Source organism: Lepidochelys kempii, chromosome 25 (assembly GCF_965140285.1).
Source record: "Lepidochelys kempii isolate rLepKem1 chromosome 25, rLepKem1.hap1, whole genome shotgun sequence".
NCBI classification, from domain to species: domain Eukaryota; kingdom Metazoa; phylum Chordata; order Testudines; family Cheloniidae; genus Lepidochelys; species Lepidochelys kempii.
Window position 1 is genome coordinate 13,995,326 of NC_136404.1, and position 26,195 is coordinate 14,021,520.

Genomic DNA, 26,195 nt, shown 5'->3' on the forward strand with positions numbered 1-26,195 from the left:
ACTGTCCCTCCCTGCGCCTGACCCACAGAGGATATGGGTCTGTCACAGCTCTTAGAACCAAGCTTTTTAGCTCAAGCGGCAGAATTCGTGTGGCGAGCTCCGGAGACCCCCAGTTCAGACCCTGACGTTGGCCAGGACGGCCACCGCTGCACCATAAAATGAACGTGGGGGTTTCTCATTGGTTGTCACGTAAGGGCCCTGATTCAGCCAGGCCTTCAGCACATGCTTAGATCCCATCGGCTTCAAGGGGCACGGGTGAACTGGGAGCGCCGGCGGAAAGGGGTAGGCACCACAGAAGCCCTCGAAATAGAACTTAAATGGCACCTAGGCCTTGTGCTCGCTCCTTTATTGATTCACTCCCTGCGGGCAACGTGGCAGGAACAGAGCCTGGGGAATAATCTGACTGAGGACGGAGAGGGGTGGCTTGGCGGTCCAGAGCTAGGAGGGTGCTCCGTGCCGTGGGAATGGTGGGGAAGAAGTCGCAGAGGTAGTTGTAGGAGAAGTGGGACATTGTGGCTGGAGTGGAGGGGGCAGGAGATGATGCCCCCCCTTCGAGGATTTAAGGAGTTGGGTGGGAGTCTCTCCCTTGGGGAATTTGCTTTGCAAAATGACACCGTGGAGAGCCATATCCTCAGCTGGTGTAAATCGGCACGGGTCCACTGACTTCAGTGGACCTAGTTATACCAAGTGAGTATTTGGGTTACACCAGTTGAGTGTCTGGCCCATGAAACATCGATCCGATGGTCTCCGCACACTCCCGCCCGTCTGCTTGTCAGTCTCCGCACACTCCCGCCCGTCTGTTTGTCAGTCTCCGCACACTCCCGCCCGTCTGTTTGTCAGTCTCCGTACACTCCCGCCCGTCTGTTTGTCAGTCTCCGCACACTCCCGCCCGTCTGTTTGTCAGTCTCCGCACACTCCCGCCTGTCTGTTTCTCAGTCTCCGCACACTCCCGCCTGTCTGTTTCTCAGTCTCCGCACACTCCCGCCTGTCTGTTTGTCAGTCTCCGCACACTCCCGCCTGTCTGTTTGTCAGTCTCCGCACACTCCTGCCTGTCTGTTTGTCAGTCTCCGCACACTCCCGCCCGTCTGTTTGTCAGTCTCCGCACACTCCCGCCTGTCTGTTTGTCAGTCTCCGCACACTCCCCTCTGTCTGTCTAGCTCCTTCAGCCATGTCTGGGTTCTACCAGTTAAAAACAGGCGGTGGGGTCTTTTCCACCCCTCTCTCTCCAACACCCACAGCCCCATTTGAATTTTAGGGCCTTATAAATAATAATCTGCCCATTGGAGGAGCTCGCCAGCTCTAGATCCCACCTGCAGCCTTTAGGCCTTCCTGTTTTGCCGGGGGGTTGCATCGTACCAATTGGCCCTGTTCCATGCACCGGGGGTTTAGCAAGGCATGGTTAATGCAATGGTGAAAACAGGCCCTTGCGCGAAGCCAAGGAAATTAGCAACAACAAAACCTGGGTGGGTCGGTTTAAATCCGTGGGTGGAGGCAGGTTTGGGGTTGGCTGAGCTCCGGCTGCGTCATACAGTCGTCAGATGGGCAAGATTGGTGCCCTCTGCTTCATATCCTGAGCCTGATTCTCCTTGCATTTCCATGAGCATTCGTCCTTTGGTTTCCATGAATTACAGCTGGTTTGCAACAGAGTAGGGGCCCCATTGAAAACCAACGAAAGGGCTCCCCTTGGCTTCAATAAGCTTTGGCTCAGGCCATGAATGAGATCAGAATCAGGCCTCGGTGGGACGGGGGTACAGTGACAGGGCATTGTGGGCACTCGAGGGAAGAGCAAGGGTGCTGTAGGTCAAGATCGAAGTGTATGTTGGGAGCTCTGAGAAGGCAGTGGGATCTAGTAGGTAGAGCAGAGGGGGCTGGGAGCCAGAACTCCTGGCTTCTATCCCCAGTGCTGGGTGCAGGTGGGGTCTAGTGGGTGGAGCAGAGGGGGCTGGGATTCGGGAGGTTTAATTGTGATCTCTTTGGTTCTGTCCTTCCACCTCCCTTTGCTCCCAGGACAAGCTGGTGGGGCGGGACCTGTGCGGGTGGGGGGGCTGATCTTGGCCTGGATAACATAACCAAGCATTTTGCCCTCAGGTTCCCCGGGGGTCTCTCTTGTACTTGGCTCCTTTGTGACTAGTTGGGCTGACACTGGGGGCGGTGGAGGGAAAGCACCTGCTGCCCCCTCCCACCCCACGCTGCTCAGCACCCTCACTCTGTCTTCCAGGTTAGAGAAGGAGCTGGAGATTCTGGAGAACGGGGACTCGGCGCCTTCCACCAAGGAGAAGCTGGGGAAGGAGGCAGCAGTGACAGCAAAGGAGGAGAAAGCAGCAAACGCACAGAAGGTCAGGAGAGGGGGAGAAGGGGAAGCTTAGCCCTGGCTGGCCTCAAAACCTTCCCTTAAAGAGGTCAATGCCATTAACCCCCTAGAGTACCGTGGAGCCCAGAATCGCAACGGTATCCCCGTGCACAGGTTGTCATGGAGGGGTTGGGGGGGGGTTAAAGGGATGCCCCGCGAAAGCATCTCTGGCTATTCCCTTGAGACAGCTGTGAAGGGGCAGCAGGGACAGAACCAGCTGCCTCCGTTTACCCTCAGCCACCCTTGCCCAGGGCAGGGCTTCCGTTGCTGTAATGCACCAAATGGCCTCGAGTCCAGGCCTTCGGGGAAACGGGCCTGGAATCGGTTCCTCTGCCATCGCGTGGCGCGTGCGTGTAACGGCGGCTGCCCGAGCTGCTGTCAGAAATGTCTGCACCCCGCACACGAGGCCCCGGTTTCGCGGCTGCCTGCAGGTAAAATGCCGCCAGATCGGAGGGGCAGCATTGGGTATCCACTCGGCGCACGGCTTGGGGGCGGTTCCGCTCAGGAGTATTTTGCACGTGCACCGGTGCAAGCCGTGACACAGAAGCGAGGCAGGGGTGACTCGGGCATAGAGTATACCGTGCTGCGTGGCTTTATTAACAGGTGCGATCGAAACCGGCGACAACCAGCGCCTCTTCCCCTGAAAATCAAGCCCCTGTCGTCCCCAGGGCAGAGCTTTGCCCCCAGCCCACATCCGCCCCCCGAGAAAATCCTCGCGCCTCAGCCACTGCGCTCGGGCCAGCCCCACAGCCCTGCCCGGTGCGCCCCCGCCTTGCCATCGCAGAGCTCAGCAAGGCCAAGGCACGCTGGCGAGCTGCCCGTTTGTGCGGTTAATCAGCCGCGTGGCCCAGCCTGGCAGGGGAGCAGACGGTTGTTTGCCGGGGGGGCGGGGGCAGCTGTCGTCAGCGGCTGTGCTCAGCCACGCCCCCTGCTGGATCAGAGTGGACACTCAGGGCCCTCCGCACGCCCAGCCCGGTTTATGGGGATGTGGGGCTTCGCGGGGAATTAAGAGGCCGATGGTTGGCTGGTGTTTGTCACTGGGTGGAAATAATTGTGCTGATGAAGACCGAGAATGCTGGAAAGAAGCTGGAATCCGCATGACTGAGTTCTGCAAACCCATTCACCGCCTGGCTGGGAAGCTCAACCCCCAGGTGAAGGACAAGGACTCAATCTAAAGGGGACTCGCTGCCGTTAGCCCTAAAGGGTCTATGACACAGCAGCTGAACGGCCCCGATCCCATCCGTGCACGTACACGCTGGCCAGTTCCGCACCGTATTCCCCATTCGAAGTGCGCTGATTCTGGGCGCTCCATTGTCTCTGCTTGCACAGACCCCACGTCCTGTGATTTGAGCTAACGAGTCTCAAGCCACATGGTTAGAATGAGACGTCCCCGATGCGCTGCGCTGGCAGGCAAGCCTGCAGCAGCGAGCAGGGGAGCCATTTGCTGTTCTCCTGGTTGGATTAGCTAATGCATGCTTGGCTGTGTGGAGGCCTTGGGTGCCGTAGGAGGGCTCGGAGTTAGCAGTGCTTCCTGTAACCTCTCCGTGTTCTGTCTTGCAGACTCCGCTGGGCACAGCTAAAGGTGGGTTCTCTCCTGTCTCATCCATGGGATCTAACTTTCCTTCCTTCGTGGGCACAACCCATGCTCCCCTCATTTAAGAGCGAGCTCCCCAGCGCTCCTGCTCGGAGTGGTGGGCTTTCTAGGCAGGAGAAGCAGAACGAGATGCCTTCTGCTGGGCCGTGCCCTGGCCTCGCAGTCCGTGGTCACGCTGCACGGCTGGGCAGCACTCGGACAGGCTTGGCCGCTGGATGCCAGTCAGTGCTGAGCTCCCAGTCGCCTCGCTCTGCAGGGAGTGGATCCCCAGGAGCAGGAATGGCTCCTTCAGTCAGTAGATTCCCCTTTGCTTGGGTGCCACCCAGCGCCATCCCAGCCCTGGAAATGCCCCCAGCCACAGCTCAGGGTGGGTTGCTGGAGTCACCCACCTTACCAACCCCTTCCTTTCCTCCAGCATCCCCTTTCAAAACCCCCTTCTCCTCTCTCCATTAAGCCCAGGGGCAACAGCTATCAGCCTTCTCCGACTGCGCCCGCTTTCTGCAGAGTGAACTAGGAGCTAACCTAAGGCACGAAAGCCCATTTGCAGGGGGCAGCAGCCTCCCAGGTGGTGGAAAGGGCCTCCCCCCAGCTCCCCGGGGCGCGGGGTCAAAGAGGCGAGCTGGATGATCGTTACTGTTGCAAGCCCGGCGCATGCAGCGGTCGCTATGAGCACCCGTGGAACAGTCCTGGCACGTCCCCTGTTGTGGTGGACGTCATGGGGCATGGCTGGGAGCAGGGCATGGTGGGAACAGGGCGTGTCCCCTGCTATGGCAGGTCACCTGGATAGAGAAATTTCCAGCTTGGGAAGTCAATTGCTTTTCTTCTTCTTCCCCAAAGCGGAGCAGAAGATCTCCAACAGCCCCTTGAAGTTGGTGGAGGCCACTGACATGATGAAGGCAGGTATGTACGTCGCCTCTTGTCCCAGGGAGGATGCTCGAGTCCTGCTGCCCCATGGTACTTAGCGCTGGGTGGGGGCAGGATGCCGTGGGGCTTCACCAGGGTTGTTTTGTCTTGGAAGAGAAAATCGCAGCAAAGCTGTAGATCTCAGACCAGGGCTGCAGGTGTCTATCAGCGTGAGTTGGGGACAGGGGTGTACGGCACGGGGGTCAGGAATAGGGTTCGGGTTAGGAATGTGCAGGGTGGGGTCGGAGTTTTCAGCTAGGTGGGTTGAGGTTATTGGTATCCATCACTCGGGGTTAGACTCGCAGATATCCATTAATGTGATGGTCCTTCAATACAAGTCGTACGCTCTGCACGTGGAACCGTTCCCCGGGGGAACGGCATGCAAAGCCCCCTGATACCAGACACATCCTATTAGGGGCAGGCTGAAATCCGCCTTGTACCAGGAAGTCAGCACTTGGATCTTCCCGAGCTGGGTACCCAGCGTCTGGCGCATCCAAAGGGCTGTGCCCCAGGGAAACGCGAGTCACACACATCTAACATGAGACACGGGGTCGCCCGATGCAGTGCTAAGTACACAGCCCCGTGCGTTAAGGATGTGCTGGAGGAGTTTCCCTCTTAGCCCGTTTCCTGGCTCTGTATTTGGTGTGGCACTTGAGTTGCCGGGGAGAGTTACCTTCCACGCATAACCTTGCCAATCAAAGCCAGTTGGCTGGCTGAATCTTTATTTGATTCAGTCCCTCTTGTTGTGGCTTCTTGAGTTTTATACAAGATCTAGTGTAGCTGCCAATCCAGCCTCTTGTATCCAATCCTGCAGGGACCAATCTGTGGGGACACATACACACACCCTGTGCATTGCACCTTTGGCCTCTGCCTTTGCATGGCTATAGACTAGGTGATCATGGGCCCCGGCCCATGACGTGCTGGCTCCCTTTGAGGTCAACAGAGGCTGAGGGGACTCCGCCCCAGGGGTGTCATTTCAGAAAAATTCAGGGGAGTCAAGGGGCAAAACTGTATCGGCATATAGGCCATTATCTGTGACTGTCATTCTGGGAGGGGGAGTGGAAGACAGAATGGAGCCTATAGACCTATGAAAAGTTGGGGGAGGGGCAAACCCAGGTCTCGCAAATTGCCCCCCCTTGCCCAATAGCACATGATGCCCCTGCTCAGCACCTGGCAGGACTGTGGCCCTATTAGGGCATTTCAGTCTCTAAGGACTGTGCTGCTCAAAACCCAAAGCAGGCTCTGCCTCAGTTTCCCCTCCCTCCAGGTCCACAGACCTTTATGAGGGCTTTGCCTCGCTGGGGCCCCTTATCCAGCAGGCTCCTGCTCCCTGCAGGGATCTCTTTGAGGCCTCCTGCCTGGGAGCTCTGGAGAGCTGTCACCTGCCCTTGTCCCAGCCGGCTCCCTCCCCAGGCCCTCTCCCCAGTAGCTCATCCAGCCCTCCAGTTCCTTTGGGCCTATCCTAGGACTCCCTCCCCCCCCCCACTCGGGCTGCCACTTAGATCTTCCAGCAGACCTAGTTCTAAGTCCCCTGCTCCCATCACCTGATCCCCTGACCCCATTCCTGTCACCTGGGGATGGTGGTTACACCTGGCAGAGGCCAGGCTGAGCCCCAACCTTTTAAAGGGCCAGCTCACCCTGTCCCACTCTCCTAAAGCAGACCCCACACTTTTCCAAGCTGTGCTGTATTGTCACGTAGCAAAGGTGAGCTCCGCAGGTGGGTCTGACTGAACCAAACCAAGCCCAAAGGAACAGCGGGAGCAGGTTCTGTGGCCCAGACCCTCAAAGGTGAGGAGGTGCCGAACTTCCATTGAAATCAATGGGAGTTTGGTGTCACGAGACCTATGCGGATCTGAGCCGGTAGTCTCGTTCTGTTCTCTAGTGGAGGTGGATCTGTGATGTCCCCCGGGAAGATGGTTGACTCAGGAAATGAAGACACAGTTCCACACACAGAAAATTCAAAGTGTTGGGGCTGTTTCCATTTTGCAGGGCTTGAAAGGGATCCATTTGCCCCCAAAATTTTTGGTGCTTTTTCACCAAAATTCAGAACGGTCACCCGAATATGTTGTTTATCAAAAAAACTTGACCTTGGTGGCTTTTCTTTTTTAACTGAAAACCAGGTTTTGGGTAAATGAAAAACGTCAATCATGATCAGGTTTTAAAATATCCATTAAAAACACCCCCGGAGAATTTTGTGCAAGACAGAGAGTTTTGATTTTTATTTTTTTTATTTTTTTTGCAAAAATTTCAGTTTAAAAAAAAATGCCATTTTTCAATTTAAAAAAATGGAGGGGCAAAAACTGTCAGCCACCCTATGAGAGAGGAACGGGCTTTCCCAGCCCTCCTGTTGCCTTGCAGTGCATGTGTGTACTAGAGATGCAGCAAATGATGCTGCTCACCGGGTTCTCTTTACCAGTAATTAGCGACTGGCTTAAATCGGAAACCCTTCAGCCTTTGGGAACGCTGGCGCTGGATAGAGCTGGGTGACATTTTTCATGTGAATAGTTTTGCTCCTCCCCTCCCCCCAAAAAAATTGGAAATGTCAAAATGCTTCCAGTTTTTGTTTCAGAGAGATGTTTCCTTTCAGAATTTACCTAAATGTATTTTTAAGAAAATTACAAACATTTCCAAAAACCCCAAAAGCAAAACAAAAAAACTTCGTTTGGGGTCTATCCAAACTGGTTTGTTCCATCTGAAATGAAATGGGTTTTTTGTTTTTCTGTTGCATCAAGAAAAACTGAACTTTTTTCATTTTGGTTCAATCCGAAGCAATTGTTAAATCAAGCTTGGCTGGTTTTTCGGAAAGCTCCACTCTAGGAATTGTTTGGGGGCAGGTCTTGGGCCTGGTCAGACTACATAATCACAATGCTCCCTGCTGGCCTTGCAATCTAGGAACAATTATTTGGGGAGATTACTCAGTTCAGCCACCAAACCAAAAAATCAGTTATTTGCCCAGTCCTAACTGTGTATCCAGACTTTGAGCCCATCTCTAATAACTATGAGAAGTCCTACCCACAGTTCCTTCCCTGCAGGATTGGCTCAAGCTTTCAGTTGTATGTCTCTACCATATGGCAGTTACCCCCCCCCCCCAGGGCGCCAGGAAGGTGGAACTCAGAACTTCAGCGAGTTTGTATCTCCAAGAGGCAGGGGGACAGGCACCTGCCCATGTGATGGGCAAAGGACAGGCCACTCCAAGGCTCACGCTGTGCCATAGCTCCAAAAGCATTGCTGTGAATTTCGATTCCCGACACTGACCAGACATAAAGACGGCATGGCTATTTCTCAACTGCCTCCAGTGGGGCCATTTCACACTGAGTGGGCACCGACCACATGTAACTACCGGGCCAACCCCAGCCCTGCTTTGCCAGAGCTGCGTGGCGAACGGTTGCGTAGATGAGCTACGCCTTGAGTCCTACAACACAGTAAGGTCGAGCTAATGCCAAGAACAATCCAAGCTACAGCTGCAGAACCTCGGCCTTCCGAAGTGGAGATACTTGTTAACTACACGCTTGTTACATACATGTAAACCCAGTTAATGTCAAGTGCGATCTATACAGCTCAATTGGTTTCCAAGCCCCAGGCGGAAACGTTATTTATATAATCTTAGATGCTGTTTCTGGCCTTACCCTTTTATCCTCTTATTTTTTGAAATCATGCTGCAGCTGCACTCATTTGGGTTGCCTGTTGATAGAAACCACCTTACTTTCCCTTGGGTTGATTTCTTTCTTTCTTTGCCTCCCGCTCCTTGTGGCTTGCTGGCTCAGAGGGAAGGACACGTTGCCTCCTAGCATGGCTCGTCTAACCCCCCAACACAGCACTGCAGCCTGGCTGCTTAGATAAAGCCGGCTGGCTAAACTAAAGGCCGCTTGCAAGCCAGCCCAGCTCAGCTAGGAGTGCTTGGCAGTACAGATCTCCATAGGTACATGCAGCCATTCTGCTGGAGCTCTGGTGTTTGCAGGTGAAGTGCAGTGGGGCTTAGCAATGTTACATGACAGTGGTGAGGCTGCGAGACTGCAGGGAAGCTACATTCCTGTGGCAAATGATTTGCTTTAGCCAGGTGAGTACGGATTAAGCCTCAGCTACATTCGAGTCCACGGCTCTGTCGAGGAGCTACCAAGCCAAGGGGACATAGCAGGCCTCCTGGTCCAGGTGTAATGTACTAGAGCGGGGTCCGAGGTGTTCCCAGCGACGGGGATCCAGCAGTCGAAGCGCCAGAGGAGATCAGACGAGCCCAAAGCCAGGAAGCGCTGCACAGATGCCAGCAGAGCTACGCCATTTGATGCCAGCTGAGAATCTGTCCCTGGGCCTGATTCTCCACCACCCTGCGCCTTGCATTGTCACGGGCCCCTGCGCAAAGCAGGGGGGACACGCCCCCAGCCGCGGGAGTGGGGAATTCCAGCTGGGGGAGTGTTTTGCACCCACTTTGCACAGAGGGGAGCAATGCCACAGAGCACAGGACAGCGGGCAGGTGGGCTCATGGGGCTAGCTGTTCACTGGAGAAGCCGAGCCCGTTGTGTCTTTGATTCATATCAGCTCAGTGGACTGACGAAAACAAATCCTAAATTTCTTCTGCCTCCTGCATCCAGCTGAGAGAATCCGAGAGCAGGTGCTTTCCTGCCGTTCTTACTACAATTGAATTTGAAAATTGGGGTTTTTTACTAAATGTGCAAAACTGGAGTGAGGGTCAGATCCCTGCTCAGAGTCCTCAGCGGGGCCTGATCCTGCTGACCAACTGCTCAGTGGAGAGGGGCAAGCTAGACCCATCCCTCAGCTCTCTGGACAGACAGGTGACAATGGAAGCCGTTCTCTGCCCACAACATCACATCAGCTACCAAGAGGGGAGCCCGAACAGCCCCAGAGGTAAGGGAGCTCACGGCAGCACTGGGAGGGCCGGGTGCTAAGGATGCTGGAAGGTAACGTACATCCTGCTGGGAAGGCAGTGCTTGGGACCTAGGGACTGCCTGCCATGCACTCCTTGCTGGAGCCCACAGTGCCGCCTCTCCCCACCCAGCAGCTCCGAGCTCTCCCAGTGGCACCCGCACCTCTCCATCTTGCGCCCCCTTCCCCCTCCCCCACGTGCTAGCTGCCTGCTTCTGAGCGCTGGAGCCTTGTAGCGGGGTGGGAGCCGGGGGCTGGTTTAACTCTCACTGTCCTGTTTGTGTCCCAGCCATGTACTCAGTGGAGATCACAGTGGAGAAGGACAGAGTAACTGGCGAGACCAAAGTCCTATCCAGCACCACCCTGCTCCCCAAGAATCATTGCCTGCAGGGGGTCAAGGTGTACGAGGATGAGATGAAAGGTACGGGCCCAAAGAGCATCCCTCCCTCCCCAGGCATCCTGGAGGCCAAGAGGGAGGTGAAGGGAGAAGGTGACTGTAGGCACTACCAGAGGAGCATCACTGTCGGCGGCAGGGCCAGTGACCAGTCACTGCCGTCTACCGCTCTCCGGCTTTCCTAGGGACTGGCAGACGGGCCCCTGCCCTGGCTGGGGTGGATCATTGGCACCAACTACTCAGGGTTAGCAGCTAACAGCGACCACACCCTGAGTCCCCGCTCAATACCCAGCGCAATGTTGCTTGCACCGAACCAGGAGAACAGTAGTGTTCTAAGGAACAGCCAGCATGGATTTGTCCAGAACAAATCATGCCACACCAAGGTGGGTGCACAAGTGCTTGAAACCCTGTGCTCAAAGAGGCGTGCTCAATGGTTTGCTGTCCAACTGGGAGGGCGTCTCTAGGGGCCAGCTCTGGGTCTGGCACTAGGCAATATTTTCATTCATGCCTCGGGTAAGGGAGCGGAGGGCCTGCTGATGAAATATGCAGATGACACCAAGGTGGGAGGGGTTGCAAGCACTTTGGAGGCCAGGATTAGCATTTGAAATGACCTTGAGAAATAGGAGAGTTGCTCTGAATTCAACAGGATGAAATTCAGCAAAGACAAGTGCAAAGTGCTTCACTTTGGAAGGAAAAATCAAATGCACACCTACACAATGGGGAAGGCGACAGTATTACTGAAAGGGATCTAGGGGGCCTAGTGGATCACACGCTGAATATGAGTCAACGGTGTGATGCTGTTGTGAAAAAGGCGGTTATCGTTCTGGGGTGTGTTAACCAGAGTGTCGGATGTAGAACACGGGAGGTGATTGTCCTGCTCCCCTTGGCGTTGGTGAGGCTTCATTTAGAATTCTGTGTCCAATTCTGGGCACCCCATTTTAGGAAAGCTGTGGACAAATTGGAGAGAGTCCAGAGGAGAGCAACAAAAATGATGAAAGGTTCAGAAAACCTGCCCTATGGGGAAAGGTTCATGAAACTGGGCACATTTAGTCTTGAGAAAAGACGACAGAGAGAGGATCTGATAACGGTCTTCAAATATGTAAAGGGCTGGTATACAGAGGGTGGTGATCAGTTCTTTTCCATGTCCCCTGAAGATAGGACAAGAAGCAATGGGCTTAATCGTCAGCAAGGGAGATTTAGGTTTGGTATTAGGAAAAGCTTTCGAACTCTAAGGGGAGTTAAGCTCTGGACCAGGCTTCCAAGGGAGACTCAAATCACCGTTATTGGAGGTTTTAAGAACAGGTTGGAGGAACCCCTGTACAGCTTTACTTGGTCCTGCCTCAGCGCAGAGGTCCTGACTTGATGACCTCTTGAGGTCCCTTCCAGCCCTTCATTGCTCTGATTCTCTCTCTTGTTGGAGGATGTTCGATAAGCTCTTTCATGTCCCAGGGTGGCCCCAGGAAATGGAGGAAAGATGCACAGGGTGCATGACCTAGTCTAGAGTTGATGCATAGATGTGTGTGGGAGGTAACGTTGTTTAGGTCGAGGCTGTGTGGTGCCATGACTTGGATGCTGGACTCTGGGTCCAGTTCAGTCCCTGGCTCTGCTACTTAATTTGTGTGACCTTGAGCAAGTTGCTTTCCCTGCCCTGTGCCTCAGTTTCCCTAGTGTGTGAAACTGGGGGATAATAAGACCTGACTTCCTAAAACGCTTTGGGGTCTGTGTTACCTTGCGCTCTCGTTAAGAGCCTTGATGACTGCAGCTATCTTTTGGCTTTTGTGTTGGGCCACCGCACCAGCTGACAGCCGCTTCCCGGGACCGTGAGCGACGGCTGTGGGGAGCGGATAGCGAGAGGGGGTGGGGTGCTAACTATCTGAACTCAGTAGTGATTTGCTGCAACCTTCCCCTCACCCCTTCCCAAAGCAACAATCCGCACCGGTTGCTGGGACACCTGCCCCAGCGTGGCAGAAGCTGCATGCGTTGCTGGACATGGCAGCTGAGGTGTGATGGGAGGGATCCAAATGAGTTCAGACTCTTTTGGTCAAGTGCAGCTGTGGCCTTGGTTGCCGCCCGGCGGGTGCAGGGAGGTGTTGGGGCTGCAACAAGCAAAGGCACCTTTAAAGGTTGCTTCACCCCATGTAGCGTTCTGCAGATGTTGGGGGGATCGCTTTGCAAACAAGGGGCAAATACAACCCCGTTTTCAGTGACCATCAGTCCCCGTGACTGGCTCTTATCGAGGGTGGGCTGCGACCTTTCCCGGTCCATGGGTAACCGACGCCGGCCCACAGCTACTCCACACATTGGGCTTGGATGTGTGTTCTGCTTAGATAGGTTTGTAACAGCGTGTCCACAGGGTGCCGACAGGAGCTCTGAGCTTGGGGCTCCCCTGGTATTTAGGCTGCCAAGTTTGCTCTGGTCAGGTGCTTTGGGTTTCTCTCCTGGCCTATCCCATGCTCTGTGTGGGGGCTGCAGTATTCCGCTGCCTCCCATTATTCAGGACAGTAGTTGGCTACGTAGAAAAAGATGCACCGAACTAACCACGTAATGAAAAGCAGAGCCACCTTCCCTAGGGATAACATGTCATCACCATCCTGGGGAAATCAAACCCAAATGCCTTCGTCTGGAGCATAAGAGCCACCTAGCGGCTGTGTATGCTAATCTCAGGGGTGGGGATTCTTTCTTACAGATCTCCCAGGTCGTCATCCCTGTACTGAGGATGATCTAGATTATGCCTGTGGATGTATCCTAGCTGACCAATTCTAGGACTGGTTTCCTATTTAAAAGGTTTTTTCCTTTGTGGGTACCCAGTGTGATCCATCCCAAGCACTGCTTTAGAAGCGATTGGTTCTCTTCGCCTGGCTGTAGATGGGGGTTTGCTGTGGATTGCCCAGGGAATAATTCCCTGGACAGTAGCAAGTGCTGATCTGGGAGTGTTGCTGGATGACAACCGCTGTTTCTGGTGATTGGGTCGAGGGTCCAGCAAACAGCGGAGTCTGGGGTGTGTCTGCCGCTTCGAAGAGCTCAAAAGCTGCCTGACCCAGAAGGGGAGTTCTGGGTGTGGGTCAGATCCTAAACCAAGATATATCCAGCTCCAGATGGGAGCGATAATGTGAGATTAGCTCCATAGATTCCTGCTGTCTGAATCCTAAACCCCCAGACCTGGCTTGGTTCCAAGCCTTAGTCTCACCCTATCCCAGATCCAGGTACCACCTCTCATCTCTAGACCAGCCTGACACATGCCCCTTGGCCTTCCTCTGAGTCCTCACTGTCTTCTCTGTCTCTCCCACAGTGGTGCACGCGGTCCACATGGAGGATGGAGCCATCGAGAACGGGGTCCACCCTCTCAGCTCCTCTGAGGTGGACGAGCTGATCCACAAGGCAGATGAGGCGAACCTGGGCGAGGTCTCCCAGAGGGACTCCAAGACCAAGGAGCGTGAAGAGGCCAAGAAGGGGGGTCCCGAGAGTAACCTGCCCAGCCAGAAGACCACGCCCCGGAAGGAGATCACTGGGGTGCAAGCCAAGCCAGTGGACAGCCCGAGAATCCTGGCCTCCGGTGAAGGGGCAGAGCCTAGCAAAGAGCAGCCGGTCACCATGATCTTCATGGGCTACCAGAACGTGGAAGACGAGAACGAGACCAAAAAGGTCCTGGGTCTGGGGGGCACCATCAAGGCTGAGCTGGTGGTGATTGACGATGCCGACACCAAGCCAGCAGCAGCCGGAGCGGCAGACTGCACGGGCAAGGACCACGCCCCACCCAACGGCAGCACCGTGGAGCCCGTGGCCGCCCTGCCGCAGAAGGAAGACAGCCAGGTCGGGGAGAAGCCAGGGGCCAACGACACGGATCCCAAGGGAGCCGATCAGGACCTAGACATGAAGAAACACCGTTGCAAATGCTGCACGGTGATGTGAAACGTCCGCCAGCTCCTTCTGACCTCCCCTCATTGTACAGCCAAAAAGGACTGCCCCCCACCTTCTGTTACCCTGTTCCTCTTAGTTCCCTAGGTTCCACAAACTCCAAGTGACACCGTATTTTATTTACTTACCAGACACAACTTCTTTTTCTTAAGAGACTTGGGAATCAAATGCAGTGTTTGTAAAGTGTATAATAGGCAGCACCATCTCCTGGCCGCGGCATCGCTCGTCTGACGTCCGCTTCCATGCAATATGCCAATGGCGCTGAATATTATATGTATTATACACGCTTATTTTTTCCCCCTTGCCTTTGTCTCTCCCCCCTGCTCCCCCGTGCCATGGTGGGGTCTCTCAGAGATCCTCAGCCCACCAGGGATGGCCATCATGGAACTCTCCCACCTGTAGGGCTCCCATTTTTTTTATTTTACTAATGGCTTTTCCCCTCGTTAAATGACACCCTCCGCTGTTATCCGAAGGATGCTGGAGCTGATCTCACTGATGTGGGGGGAGGGGCTCAGCAGAGGGTCATCGGACTAAGAAGCCTCCTTAGATGGTTTTTCAAAAACTGGCTGCTGTTAGGACTTTCTTCCTGGCCTTATGGAAGGGGAAGGAGGGAGACCACTCACATCCCAGCTCTTTCTCCACACGCCCTGGCGTCAACGGGCCACGGTTTAGAAACACCCAGGCCACCTGCTCCAGCAAGACAGAAGCTCCTGTCCAGTGGCAGCTTGACTATCCCCCGCACCCTGGGTTCATTTCGACGACGGGTCTCGGGAAACCCGACGCAGCACAGACCCAGCGCCCCAAACCACAGCTCCACAAGAAGTTTGAAGCAGAGGTTTCAGCCGGCACGTGAGCTGCTGGGCCGAACTTAAATTTGGCCTGATCTTGCTGCTTAGAGTTTTTAAGCACTAACCTGAGCCTTCAAACCAGCCGCAAGATGAACTGTTTCCACGGCAAAAGGAAACGGACACTCCCTGGAGATGAGACCTCTGCAAGGCGTGTGTGACGTTCCAACACAGCTTGGCCAAGGTCCGTGGGGGTGGTCTGTGAGATGGACCTGTTGTTTCAACACCTAAAGTTGACCGTTCCAGGTGCAACGTGCAGCTCCAGAAAAATGTAGCAGTGTGAAAAATAAACAGGTCCCTGCTGGATTTCCAGGCAGCAGAATCAGTCATTCCGGAGTCACTCCTTCTCTCAAGGAACTTCTCAGTCCAGCACTCACAGTGGTGACCACAAGCCTTAAGGTACTTTATTGACCCCGCTGGTTTGAATGCCGGAACCGGGGCCTATCAGCTCCCACACCCCTGTGATGTCATGTCATCTGCTGGTTTCTACAGAAGAGCGGCTCCCTCATTTCTTAGCTGGCTTTTCTCTGCTGGAATGACAAGGCCGTGAAGGGGCGAGGTGGTTGGAAGGATGTTGACTGCGTCTCCCCTGGCATTAACTTTTCCCTTGTAGATGCCACGCCAGTAAGGACATCGGCCACTGAGCTGATGACCAGAGATGCTCCCAGTTGTGGACAGTGGATGAAATTGGAGGAGGTCGGCCCAAGTCGTGGCCAGCGGGAGAAGGGTCTGCTCGTCGGGAGTTCTGGAGGGTTGTTCTGAACATGCTTGTGGTCATTAACCTTTGGAGCCCTGTTAGCCACAGGTAGGGCCCTGTCAGCACCTCCACCCACTCAGCACCAGCAGCCCCCTGGCATCAATGCTGTCGCCTTCTCAGCCCAGGGCAGCCCTCCCACGCAACACGCTCGTGTGGACAAAGTCTGAACCCTCCAGTCCCTTGGCTTGTCCTCACTCGAGCCAGTGAGCCAGGTGCCTTATTGCTGCTTGGGTGGGGGGATTATGATTTGCCTTTGGCATCACCTAGTGGCATTGATGGGTCCCCTCGAGCCAGTTGCTCGTTCAGCATATTTGGCCCTGGCAAAGCAAAAGGGTTTTCACTTTGTAGCCAAGGAGCCCAGCAAATGGCTTTGAAGGGGTGCATAGTTGGGCAGCTGCCACAATTGCTTGGAGACGCCCCTAAACCAGGCCCCAATCCTGCCGTCCTTGATACCTGTGCAGGCCTGCTGACACTAACGGGGTCGTACCAGCTGCACCTGAAAGCAGAACCACCCCCACTCCCACGTAAAGAGATAGGGCTGGATTCTACTCTCGGCTACCCACTGACTGCTGTGGGTCTGCCCCAGAGCTTGGGGACTCCTCTGGGGGTCACTCACAGAGGTTCCCCCCCTCAGAACATGTTTATTCTTTAACGCTGTTATGCTGAAGGAGGGTACCTGGTTTTTAAAGCAGCTAAGTGAGTGGCGATGCTTTGCTCGGCTCAGAGCAGGGGAAACTTTAGTTCTTTTGCTACTCCTGGTTCGAGTTTGTAGCTGGCCACTGGGCCCCAGCCACCTCCAGGGAGCTTCCGGTTCTTCTCCAGGAAGAACCATTCTCGGGAACACCTCGCGGGAGCTCTTCAGAACAGATGCCTCCCTGATCCCTAATCGTTTTCCTTGCACCCACTCTCCCTGCAGCGCAGAGCTGTGGGCGTGGCAAGATCAGGCACTCGCTCCCCTGATCACGCCCGATGAATTGCAGGCCAGACCCCAGCTGGTGTAAATTGCCGGAGCGCCGTCAACTTCCGTGGAGCGATGCCAGCTCACTGACACCAGCTGAGGATCTACCCCAGGTTCTGCAGCAGAGCATGACCCGGGAGGCAGTTCTGCTCTGCAACAGCCAGATTGGCAAGGATGCTGCAGGTCCCCCAAAGGCAGCTTGTTGGCTGGCTGCCTTTGGGCCCGCATCCAAGTGGGTGGCCCTTTCCTGCAGAGTGGGTTCCATAGGGGAGGCAATGGGAGTTCGGGATAAACCCCATCCAGCAGAACAAATCAAGCAATGGGCCACGACCCAGTGCTCGTGGGCTAGTGGCTCGGGGCTAGCGGTGAGATCACATGGATCGTGTCCTAGGGCTGCTGCATGCGGGTCTCGGGTCTCCTTTGCTGTGGCAGGGGCTGAAATAGGACATGCTGCAGGGTTGGTGGTCGGTCTAGAGATTGGAGCTTGTGTAGCGCTCGTTGCACAAGGAGAAGCTAACGCTCACTTCGTGTTGGGTTCGGGACGGCAGAGCCAGGGACGCCTTGGAGCTGGGTCATTCCTCTGCAGTGAATCATTTATCGATACGACTTTAGACCGGTTTCCCACTCCGCAGACAGACTTGGATGCTGATTGCAAATTTGCTCATTACTGGAAACAGGTCGACAAACGCTCGGTGAAAACGAGCTTCCGCCAGCGAGATGTTGGCAGACCACTCGCTCCGGGAGCTTGGCATTAAGCGGGGCATCAGGTTGCGGACCTGAGTCGTTGGTATCGCCTCGGCTTTCCAGCTGGAGTGTTGAAATTGGTTCCGAGCGGGGACGAGGGAAGAGATTTGAGGAGGTGCCCCTGGGAATGCTTCCTGCACGGAGCACACGTTTGCACGCGCGTGAGCGAGCCGTGAGCTTCCCAGGAACGTTCTTGCAGACAAAGGAACACGAAAGCTTTTGGGCATGTTGGCGGTAATCACGCCTAATGCCCTCAAGGTCAATCTGGGCGCCAGATCTCCAGCTGGGGTGACTCGACTTGGTTCCATGGGAGTCACTGGGTCAGATCCCCGTCTTGTGTAAGTTAGCCCAGTTCCATTGACTCCAGTGGCTTTATGCCTTCGGAGGGCCTGGCCCCGGGAGTGGATGAATGCTTTTTATTTGTTGAAAATGTTTGCCCGGCACTAGAGGCTCTGGGGCCAGATCCTCACCTGGTGTAAATGGGAAGCCCAGTGGCGTTATGCCAGTTGACGCCAGCTGTGGGGTGCATTGGTGCCATCACCGCCATCTTTCCGCCAGGATGTAGGACCGCGGGTTCCAGGTTGGCCAGTTGACGGGTAGGTGATAAGTGTGGGGAGGTGGTGCCATGCAACTTTGGTTTTCACCCTGTTCTCTCACGTCATCCTTAGAGGTTGAGCTCACACAGGTGTTGCCCACCGACAACGGCAGCTTCTACACAGGCATGCTGGTCCTGAAGGGGGACGTCATCCTTGCTTTTCTGTTATGTGAAAATTACCGCTGGGCAAGATTAACAGCATGTGCCCTGTGGGCTTAACTGGACTCCGCTGATGTCAAGGCTACTTGCTGTTTCTCTGCAGAGGGGTAAATTTCACCCTAATGTGATGTCTCAAGGATTAACCAAAGATCAGGCCCCTGACTGCACATAATGGTCTCCCTCCTTCTCCCTCCCCTTGCAATTTGTGTAGCATTCGCTGTTAGAGCATTTCCCCTGCTGTGCAGCTTGAAAGGATCCTGTGCTCGGTGTTGCCCCGGTGGCTACTCCCTGCCACACCCAGCTGCGGTTTTCGCACCTTTCCACTCCGTGCTGGTGGTTCTTGTCCCTGGCATTAGTCCTTGTTTGGTGAGTCATCCTGAGAGGAATCGGGATCGTGGCAAAGCTTCTGGACTACAACACATGGGCCGCCTGCGTGCCCATGGAAATAACCCACCCAGGGCCAGACCATTCTTCCCCCTCACTCCACTGACTTTGAGAGGGGCCCAATGGGAGGCAGGAGTGAAGTTGGCACCCAAATACTTTTTAACCTCTTGGTTTCTATGTGCCCACACGCCTGCACGCAGAGAGAGACCTCACGCCCTGAAGCCTTGATCAACAGGGAATACATTTTACAATCAAATTGTTATTGTCACGTCTAGCGCCGATCCAGCAAAGCACAAAAGCCCGCGTGTAACTCTGAGCGTGTTCTTTGCTGGACCAGGGGTCCCTCGCCTGTTTGCACCCGGTTCCGTTTCCAGTCTCCTCAAGTTCCCGTTCAAAGGTTCTCGTAGCGGTAGGAGGGCCGGGCCCAGAGAAGCAGATCCTGGTTAGTCACTTGTATTTTTTCCACTAGGCTGGCCAGTTCTCTTCAGGCTGTGACAATCATTTCCCCAGGGGCCGACGGAGGCCGACGCTTTCCTCTCAGTGCTCAGCCTCCGACCCTTGGCCTTCGAACACAGCAGTATCACACATGCTTCTCCCCTGGGATTGGGGTGTAGACTAGCTTCCCCTTGTGGCCCCTGGAAGAGGCACCCGACTGCCCAGCATTGGGTTTGGCGCAATCCAGGATGGACGCTGGCAAAGCTTCGCCCGGAGCTGATTCCACACCCCTCAATTATTTCATTTAACCGATGGTCTTCGCCCACATGGCTGAGAACTTTGCCAAAGAATAACGTTAAGGAACCTGGGGCTTTATCTGTAATCATGGCTATGAAACAGGGCGCGGGTGGGAGGGCCGTAGTGGGAGGCCACAAGTGGCTCGCTGGCTGTGAGGTTCTCAAGGGGGTGAAGAGGAGTGTGGCGGGGTGGTGGGAGAGTGACCCAGCTGTACAAAGAGTGATGTTGGCTGCCCTTGCCAGGTGGCCATTATCCTCCCGTAGCCCCTTCCTTGGTCCCGTGCCAACCTGGCGTGGGGCCAGACTGTGTCCTCTCCTCCACGGCCGGTGGCTGCTGAGAATCAGCCAGCTTCATGTCACCTGCTGGGCAGGGATCTGGCTCCTAGGGTTCCACAGATCCGGCCTTAGTCCAGCCCCGGGAGCTCTTGCTGTTCTGGGGGCAGCCCCGTCCCCCAGTCCACGCATGGGTCATATGGGGAGTTACGCTATGGGGCAGAATTCCCCCAGGTTCCAGTTTAGCTCTGGACCCAAGTCAGGCTTAAACCAGGCACAGCCTAGCCACCTAGGGCCCGAGTCTGCTCCTGATGAGCTTTCTGCTGCTGCTGTTAATGGACTCAGGATCGGGCCCTTGATTCCTCAACCGGATCAGGGTGGGGGTGGCTTGAGGGGGAGAAAGCAGGAGCCCAGCACATTCTGAACGGGAGACTGGTGTGTGGCCCCCTCCTATAGCCCCTTCCCCCCCATCTGCCTGGCCCCTTCCCAGCCGGTGTATGTACAGGGCGGTCCCTCTGTGAGTCCACCCCCACCACCCCGCCATTCCTCCCTGCCCCCCCCCCCGCTGCGTGACTCGGCTGAAGTGCACTTCCCGCGCTCCTGTGCTTTTTAATTGTGACGAGCCATTTGACGTTACAGCCCCCATTGTTTGTAATACACCCGAACTAAGCCAATAAACGGTGTGACTAATCAGGTGGATGCCTCTGCCCTCTGCTTTGGGGCCAGCCCCACAGGCCCACGCGGGGAGATGGGGCGTCACCCCGGCTCCTCTGCGCAGCATCTGGATTCTTCGCCAACCTGGTCCGTGCATGGACACGTCCGATGGCTCGATCTCGGGATTTGCATCAAAGGCTGAGAGGGGCACAGATGCTGCAGTAAAGGGAGGCCATATAAGTATTCTAGATCGAGGGGCATGTATGGGGATGGATGGATTGATAGATGGGTGTGATTGGGGGCTTTTCCCTTTCCCTGGTTATTCTCCCGCAGACAGGAAGCAGAAGACCAGAAGTCCAAGTGCAGGCAATGTGATGTTCATTGGGGTTAGTTTCAAGCAAGCATACGCATAGCTCTGACGACAACCCAGAGCCTTTTCCGCAGGGTCCCCCCTCCTTAGCAGGCATAACTACACCTGTAGTGCCCGCCCTCGGTCCCACCCCTTACCATTTACGGTCCTGTGCCATTTTGGAGCGTCGTGAGTCTGGGGGCTTCGTGCCACCTCTTTTGGATCCCACGGGAGGGGTAAAGAGTGAGGTTGTGCTTCGGTCAGGGACAGGCCTTTCTTTGGCCCATTAGCGTTTCTTATACCTTCCCCCCGCCCCGCCCGACTGGCTGCTTGACCTTATCTCGGGAGAGGAGTTTGAGGCAGGACTGTCTTTCAAGAGTATGCTCGTATATTACCCTCCCACTCTGCCGAGGAACACTTTAGCTCTGTCTCTTATCTCTGTTCCCCTCATCTGCTTGTGGGTAGACGTAACACATCTGCCCAGTGTCCTGGTTCACACACATTAGTAAGACTATAAAAATATCAAAAGGCAAACAAGACCGAAAATTCTCTCTCCAGCAAATATAGAGGCCTGAATACTAACACGCCGAACAGGTGTGTATGGGGATGGATAGATAGATGGGTAATGTATGGGGATGGATTGATAGAGGGGTGCATATGGGGATGGATAGATAGGTGTGTATGGAGATGGATGGATGGATAGATGGGGCATGTATGGGGATGGATGGATAGATGGGGCGTGTATGGGGATGGATGGGTGGATTGATAGAGGGGTGCGTATGGGGATGCGTGGATGGATGGATAGATAGAGGGATGTCTATGGAGATAGATTCGATAAAGGGGTGTGTAAGGGGGGGGATTTCAAACCATGCCCCCTCCTTCGGATCAGGATTTTGGTGCAGGCCATTACACACCTCACCCCATCCTGAGCCACAAAGAGGATAATGACCTACTACTGCTACCAGCCAAGGGGGTAACTCTTGTAGCTCAGCTGGCAGAGGGGCATGCTGAAGCACCTGGGTTCAAATCCCATGGGGGTGGGAGGTTCATGCCATGGATCAGACCCTTTCCCAAGCTAAAGTCCCCTCCTCAGATCATTGAGGTGGAAATGGCCTGTTGGTTCCGCTCCTCTGACTCCTGGAGGGTCTCTGCATGATGGTCTCCTGCTAAGGACCATGTCTGGTCTCGCATGGAGCACTGGGCCTTCCCCGGCACCTTCATGAGAGGCCTGAGCTAGCCCAGCCTGGGGATCCCCAGCCTGAGCGAGCCCTGTGATTGTGCCAAAGCCTCCAACAAGGGAGAGCCAAGGAAGTGGGCATCAGGAGGGGAAGGATAATACAGACCTTAATCTCCTGTCTGTGCAGATAATGATCTAGGCACAGGAGAAGGGGAACTGCACTGACCAGCCAGGAAGCCATTATCACTGGAGGATGTGGCTGCTGGCAGTGACAGCCGCCCCACAGCCCCATTAGCGCTGAGGGCAGTTCTGCTGGAGCGATGCTGGTATTTCCAGCTGCTTGTGCACGGTCTCTGGTTAAAAACGAAGGGAGTGGGGCAGTCTGCGCTCTTGTGAAATGGGGAGCAGAATAAACTGGGAGCTCAGGACAAAGGAGGATAAGCATCTGCAAGATCCCACAAGCCCTTAGCATGCTCTGTGGGGAGCTTTCTTGGCAGGGTGGGGCTTGCTGGCTTGGACCCTGCGGGGTTTGTCTCGGCTGAGGATTTGGGTAGAGGAAGGGAAGCGTTTCCCCACCACATCGCTCGCTGCTCCCTCACCTGTGCTGAGCTGTTCAACAGCCGCTGCACTCCACCCCAGAGGTGGCTGCATGTCAGAGGTTGGTGAAGTTAACCCCATCTGTTGCTTCATGAGGATGGCCATGATAGGGACTGTGAGGCTTCACTGGTATATTCTATAGCGTGACCATGACTTGAGCTCCATGGCTGGAGGGCACTAGAAAGATGCTAAGCGTGGTGACAAGTCCGTGGGCTCCCAGGCTCTCACTACGCTGTGTGTCACAGTGGGGCTTGAACGTGGCTCCTTCTCTTATGAAGGCACTAGGCCCCCATCAGTTTGAGCTCAAGGAGAATCCCTAATTGCTGCTAGCAGTATAGGGTGTATGACACACACCAAGAGTTAAGCAGCCCTGATTCTGTCCAGTAGAGGGCAACGGTGCCACCTACACGCTAGCCACTTCATGACACACATTATTATCATTTCCCTTGGGTGATCTAGGCTGGGGCATCCTGTCCAGCTTCTCCTGCTCGTCCCTGCCCTTGAGGGGGCCGGGGTGAAGGAGGATGTGCCGGGCTCTGGCTCTTCCTGCCCTGATGCAGAACTTTCCTGCATCCCTTTTTATCCTGATGATTTTGTTTGTTCCAGTCGGGGGGGAGGCGGGGGGTTGTTGTCAGTGTTAAAGCCCTTCCTTTGGTCAGCAACATTCCCGTGGTCTCACTGTCAGCACCCCTCTGCCCCATTGTCTGCCCTTCCCTACAGCACCCGGGCTGGCATTTCCACTGTCAGCTCCTGGGTCTCTGCCCAGCCCTCAGCCATTGTTGCCTGCAAATCCCGGTAAAGCCCGGCTTTAGCCGACAGATGCTCCAGAACCTCAGGCCTGCCGAGTCCTGCAGCTGTGGACTGAGGGCCGCAGGGCTGTGATCCTGGAGGCACCCGACCCCCTGCCCCCCCCCCCCCCCGTGGGAATCTCCAGAGATACACCCGCAGCAGGTGAGTGACTACCCGGTGCAGCAGGGTGGGGCGGGGGAGCTATCGCTTCTCTGAAATGTTTAAGATCCGGTGTGTCCATCCAGCTGGGCTGGGCTGGGCTGCTCCTGGGTCGCAGGGGTGGGGATGGGGGGGCGGGCAGAAGTATGTGAGTAGCTCTTCCATTTGGCTTCTGCCACCTCCTGGCCCAGGAGACCTGGCTCCTGTCTTCATTGCAGGGCGTTGCCAGAGCCCCTCTGTCCCAGCACGGGAGACGCCTCCGTCCTTGGCTAGTTCCGCCGGGCACCTGCATCATCCGGCAAGAGCTGGAGTTCCCCAGATGCACCAGGGACTGCAGAAGGCAGCTGTCCATGGAGCCTGATCCCGCAGGGGGCTGGGCACCGAAAGGGCGCTCAGCACCCCCACAGAATTGAGCTGCGCTGTCGGGGTGGGCAGCCCGGGGAGCTCGGCCGCCTCTTCGCACAGGCTGATCCCTGCCAGCAGGAGACGCTGCCAGGACTGAACGAGGACGCCGGGCTCCTAGGAGCGCTGCTGGGAAGGGGGCTGCCCTAGCCTGGCTGGGAAGAGAGGTGTTCTGGGGAGCCCAGCTTTTAGCTGTGGTCACCCTCGCTAAGCAGGGAGGAGCCTGGAGCCAAACCCGGACCAACCCTCACCCCAAACTCTGGGGGTGTGCAACACCCCAATGCTGACTTTCCCAATGGCCCAAATCCAAACCCAGGTTTGGGGAGGGGAGATTGAACCGCAAATCCAGTTTCACCTTTTGCAAATGTCCCCTTGTCTTCAGAAGCCAAACCCAATTCTGAAAACATCAGGGGGGTTCAAAGGCTAGAGCTGGCCCCTGCCCCTGTTGGAGCCTAAGAGGGCCTCTGGCTAGCCGGAAAGCAACATGGCTGGTGGCACGGGCCAGCCGTGATATCGGCGATCCCAGAGCAGTCTCCAGAGCACTGCACAAACCCCAGAGGCCTATGGGGTGGGGCACAGCGCTGCCAACCCACTGCACTTCCGCCAGGTGACCTTGGACATGCGCTGCCCCGCTCTGTGCCTCGGTTTCCCCAGTTACAGGATGGGCTAATGCAACTGCCCCTCTGCAGCACGTTGAGGCCAGGGGAAAGTGTACCGAACCAGGAGCTTATTCAGCACCCACACCCACCAGTGTCTATTCATTAGGCTCTAGCGGGAGGCCAGGCAGCTGACCGAGGGTGTCAATGAACCAAGCAGGGCTACGGCTGAATACAAACTGATGGGATGAAGCAGGTAAGAGCAGATGCAGTTTGGACTGTGCCCTGGGCTCGAAGCACGTTGGGAAGCTGGCTGGGCCCTGTCACATGATGTAACCCCACTACAGGCTGGGACCTGCTGGAAGAATACAATAAAACACGGTGGAGGGGAAGGGGAGCAGAGGAGGGGTGGTGAGGCCGGAAAAGCCCCTCCGGCGACCACGCTGTGACAGGGATGACAGACGAGGCCTCCTCATTGTTACTGAGTCTGGGTTTATCATCAGGGGAAAAAACAGCTCAAATAAACCCTGGCCCGTTTCTAGGTGCCAGGCTGCAGCCGTGATAGGAGTCCCGTGTGAACAGCCTGGGAGAGCGATTGGCTGGATTCTAGACCCGGCCTTTGCCACACTCCATTCACTTCTATTCCCTTCTCGCCCTGGATGGCTGGCCTACCAGTGACCACCCCGGGCCCCAGAGGCCCAGCTGCTGCTCACCAGCACTTTCAGGTTCGCTTTGCAACCCCTTTCCAGAGGCCTTTGCATTCCCCGTAACTCGACAGACCCAGAGCAAAGGTCAGGGGTGCAATCTCTGGGTTTCGCTCCTCACCAGCAAGGCTGCAAACAGCCAAGGGTCCAGCACATACCTTGTACTGAGCCGGCTCGGCCTGCTGTCCGGCCCCTAACCCCAGGAGTAAAGGCCCCTCTCAGCTAGCGTCAGACGCTCCCTGGAGCTCCCTCAATCCTCCTGAACTTCACGCCCCTTCCCACCCCCACCCCAACATTGTCCTGGGCTCCTCATGTCCTGCTCTGCCAACGCACCTCGGTCCTGACCAGCAGGCCCCCTTGCCATTCCAGCCCTGGACTTTGGAGCCAGACGCTCTTGGCTCTGCTGTGGCTTTATGGTGTCAACAGACGTCCACTGGCTTGAGGATGAGAAAGTCCCAGCTGCTCCCACCCTCTTCTTTCACCGTTCGTCCGATTGTTTCCAGCCAGGCGAAATCACATGATGGCAAAGCGTGACAGCGCGTCCGGTTGTTTCTTGCTGCTGCATGATCCAAGTGCCGTCTGCCTGCTGGGCCATCTAGAGAAGGCCGCTGGTTGTAACCAAGCCTTTAAGGATCTCATGATCCTTTGCTCCCCAACAGAGCGACTCTGCTCCCATTCAGAGCTTTCCCATCCTGTCTACCCATTGGTTTCCATGCCAAGCTCAGCTGATTGACCAAACCCAAAGTGCAATGCCACCAGAGATGCTGGCTACTGCTTTACTCCCAGGCGCCATCTGCAAACCATCAGTGGCATCTCCCTTCATTTCATCCTTGTGCTTCAGCACCATCTCTTCTTACAAGTGTGGCCATGGGGCAGAGGAGTCTCGGGTGTTAGTGGGGTGGGAAGCAGGTGTCACATAGCAGACGAGCATGAGCCTAAGGAGAAAGGCCATCAGCCTTCCGGAGTAGTCGGAGGGGATATCCCCTCAGCTAAGCTAACTTCAGCCACAACCGGGATGCAGGAGCAATGTGTGGGCGCCTGTGTGTTCCAGGGCTTGCCCCGGTTTTTTTCTTGTGCATGTCAGACAAAGGAAGAAAGAAGAGACTCCTCCATGTGCCTGAGGTGGCGGGAGCAAATCCATCACTCAGGGCAACCGTCCAAGATTGTTTCATTCTCCCAACACCAGGAAACAATTTCTCCCTGGCCCTGGCAAACAAGAATGATCAAGCACCGTAGGGCGTGGCTGGGGCAGGACGGGACGGGGCTAGGGCCAGGCTGGGAAACAAGG

The 26,195-nt window shown here is 55.6% G+C and overlaps 1 protein-coding gene across 2 annotated transcripts in view; it reads left to right on the forward strand.

The window, feature by feature from the left end:
- Positions 1-20,175, forward strand: part of PALM (paralemmin) — a 73,026-nt gene extending 52,851 nt beyond the window's left edge. The window contains exons 5-9 of one of the 2 annotated variants that reach the window (XM_073324549.1): positions 2,219-2,336; positions 3,911-3,932; positions 4,782-4,844; positions 10,015-10,146; positions 13,409-20,175. In XM_073324549.1, the coding sequence (XP_073180650.1) occupies positions 2,219-2,336; positions 3,911-3,932; positions 4,782-4,844; positions 10,015-10,146; positions 13,409-14,028 (955 nt within the window). In that variant the 3' untranslated portion in view covers positions 14,029-20,175. The remainder of the gene's footprint in view (positions 1-2,218; positions 2,337-3,910; positions 3,933-4,781; positions 4,845-10,014; positions 10,147-13,408) is intronic. The other variant, XM_073324550.2, reaches the window with a different exon arrangement.
- The last annotated feature ends 6,020 nt before the right edge of the window (positions 20,176-26,195 follow it).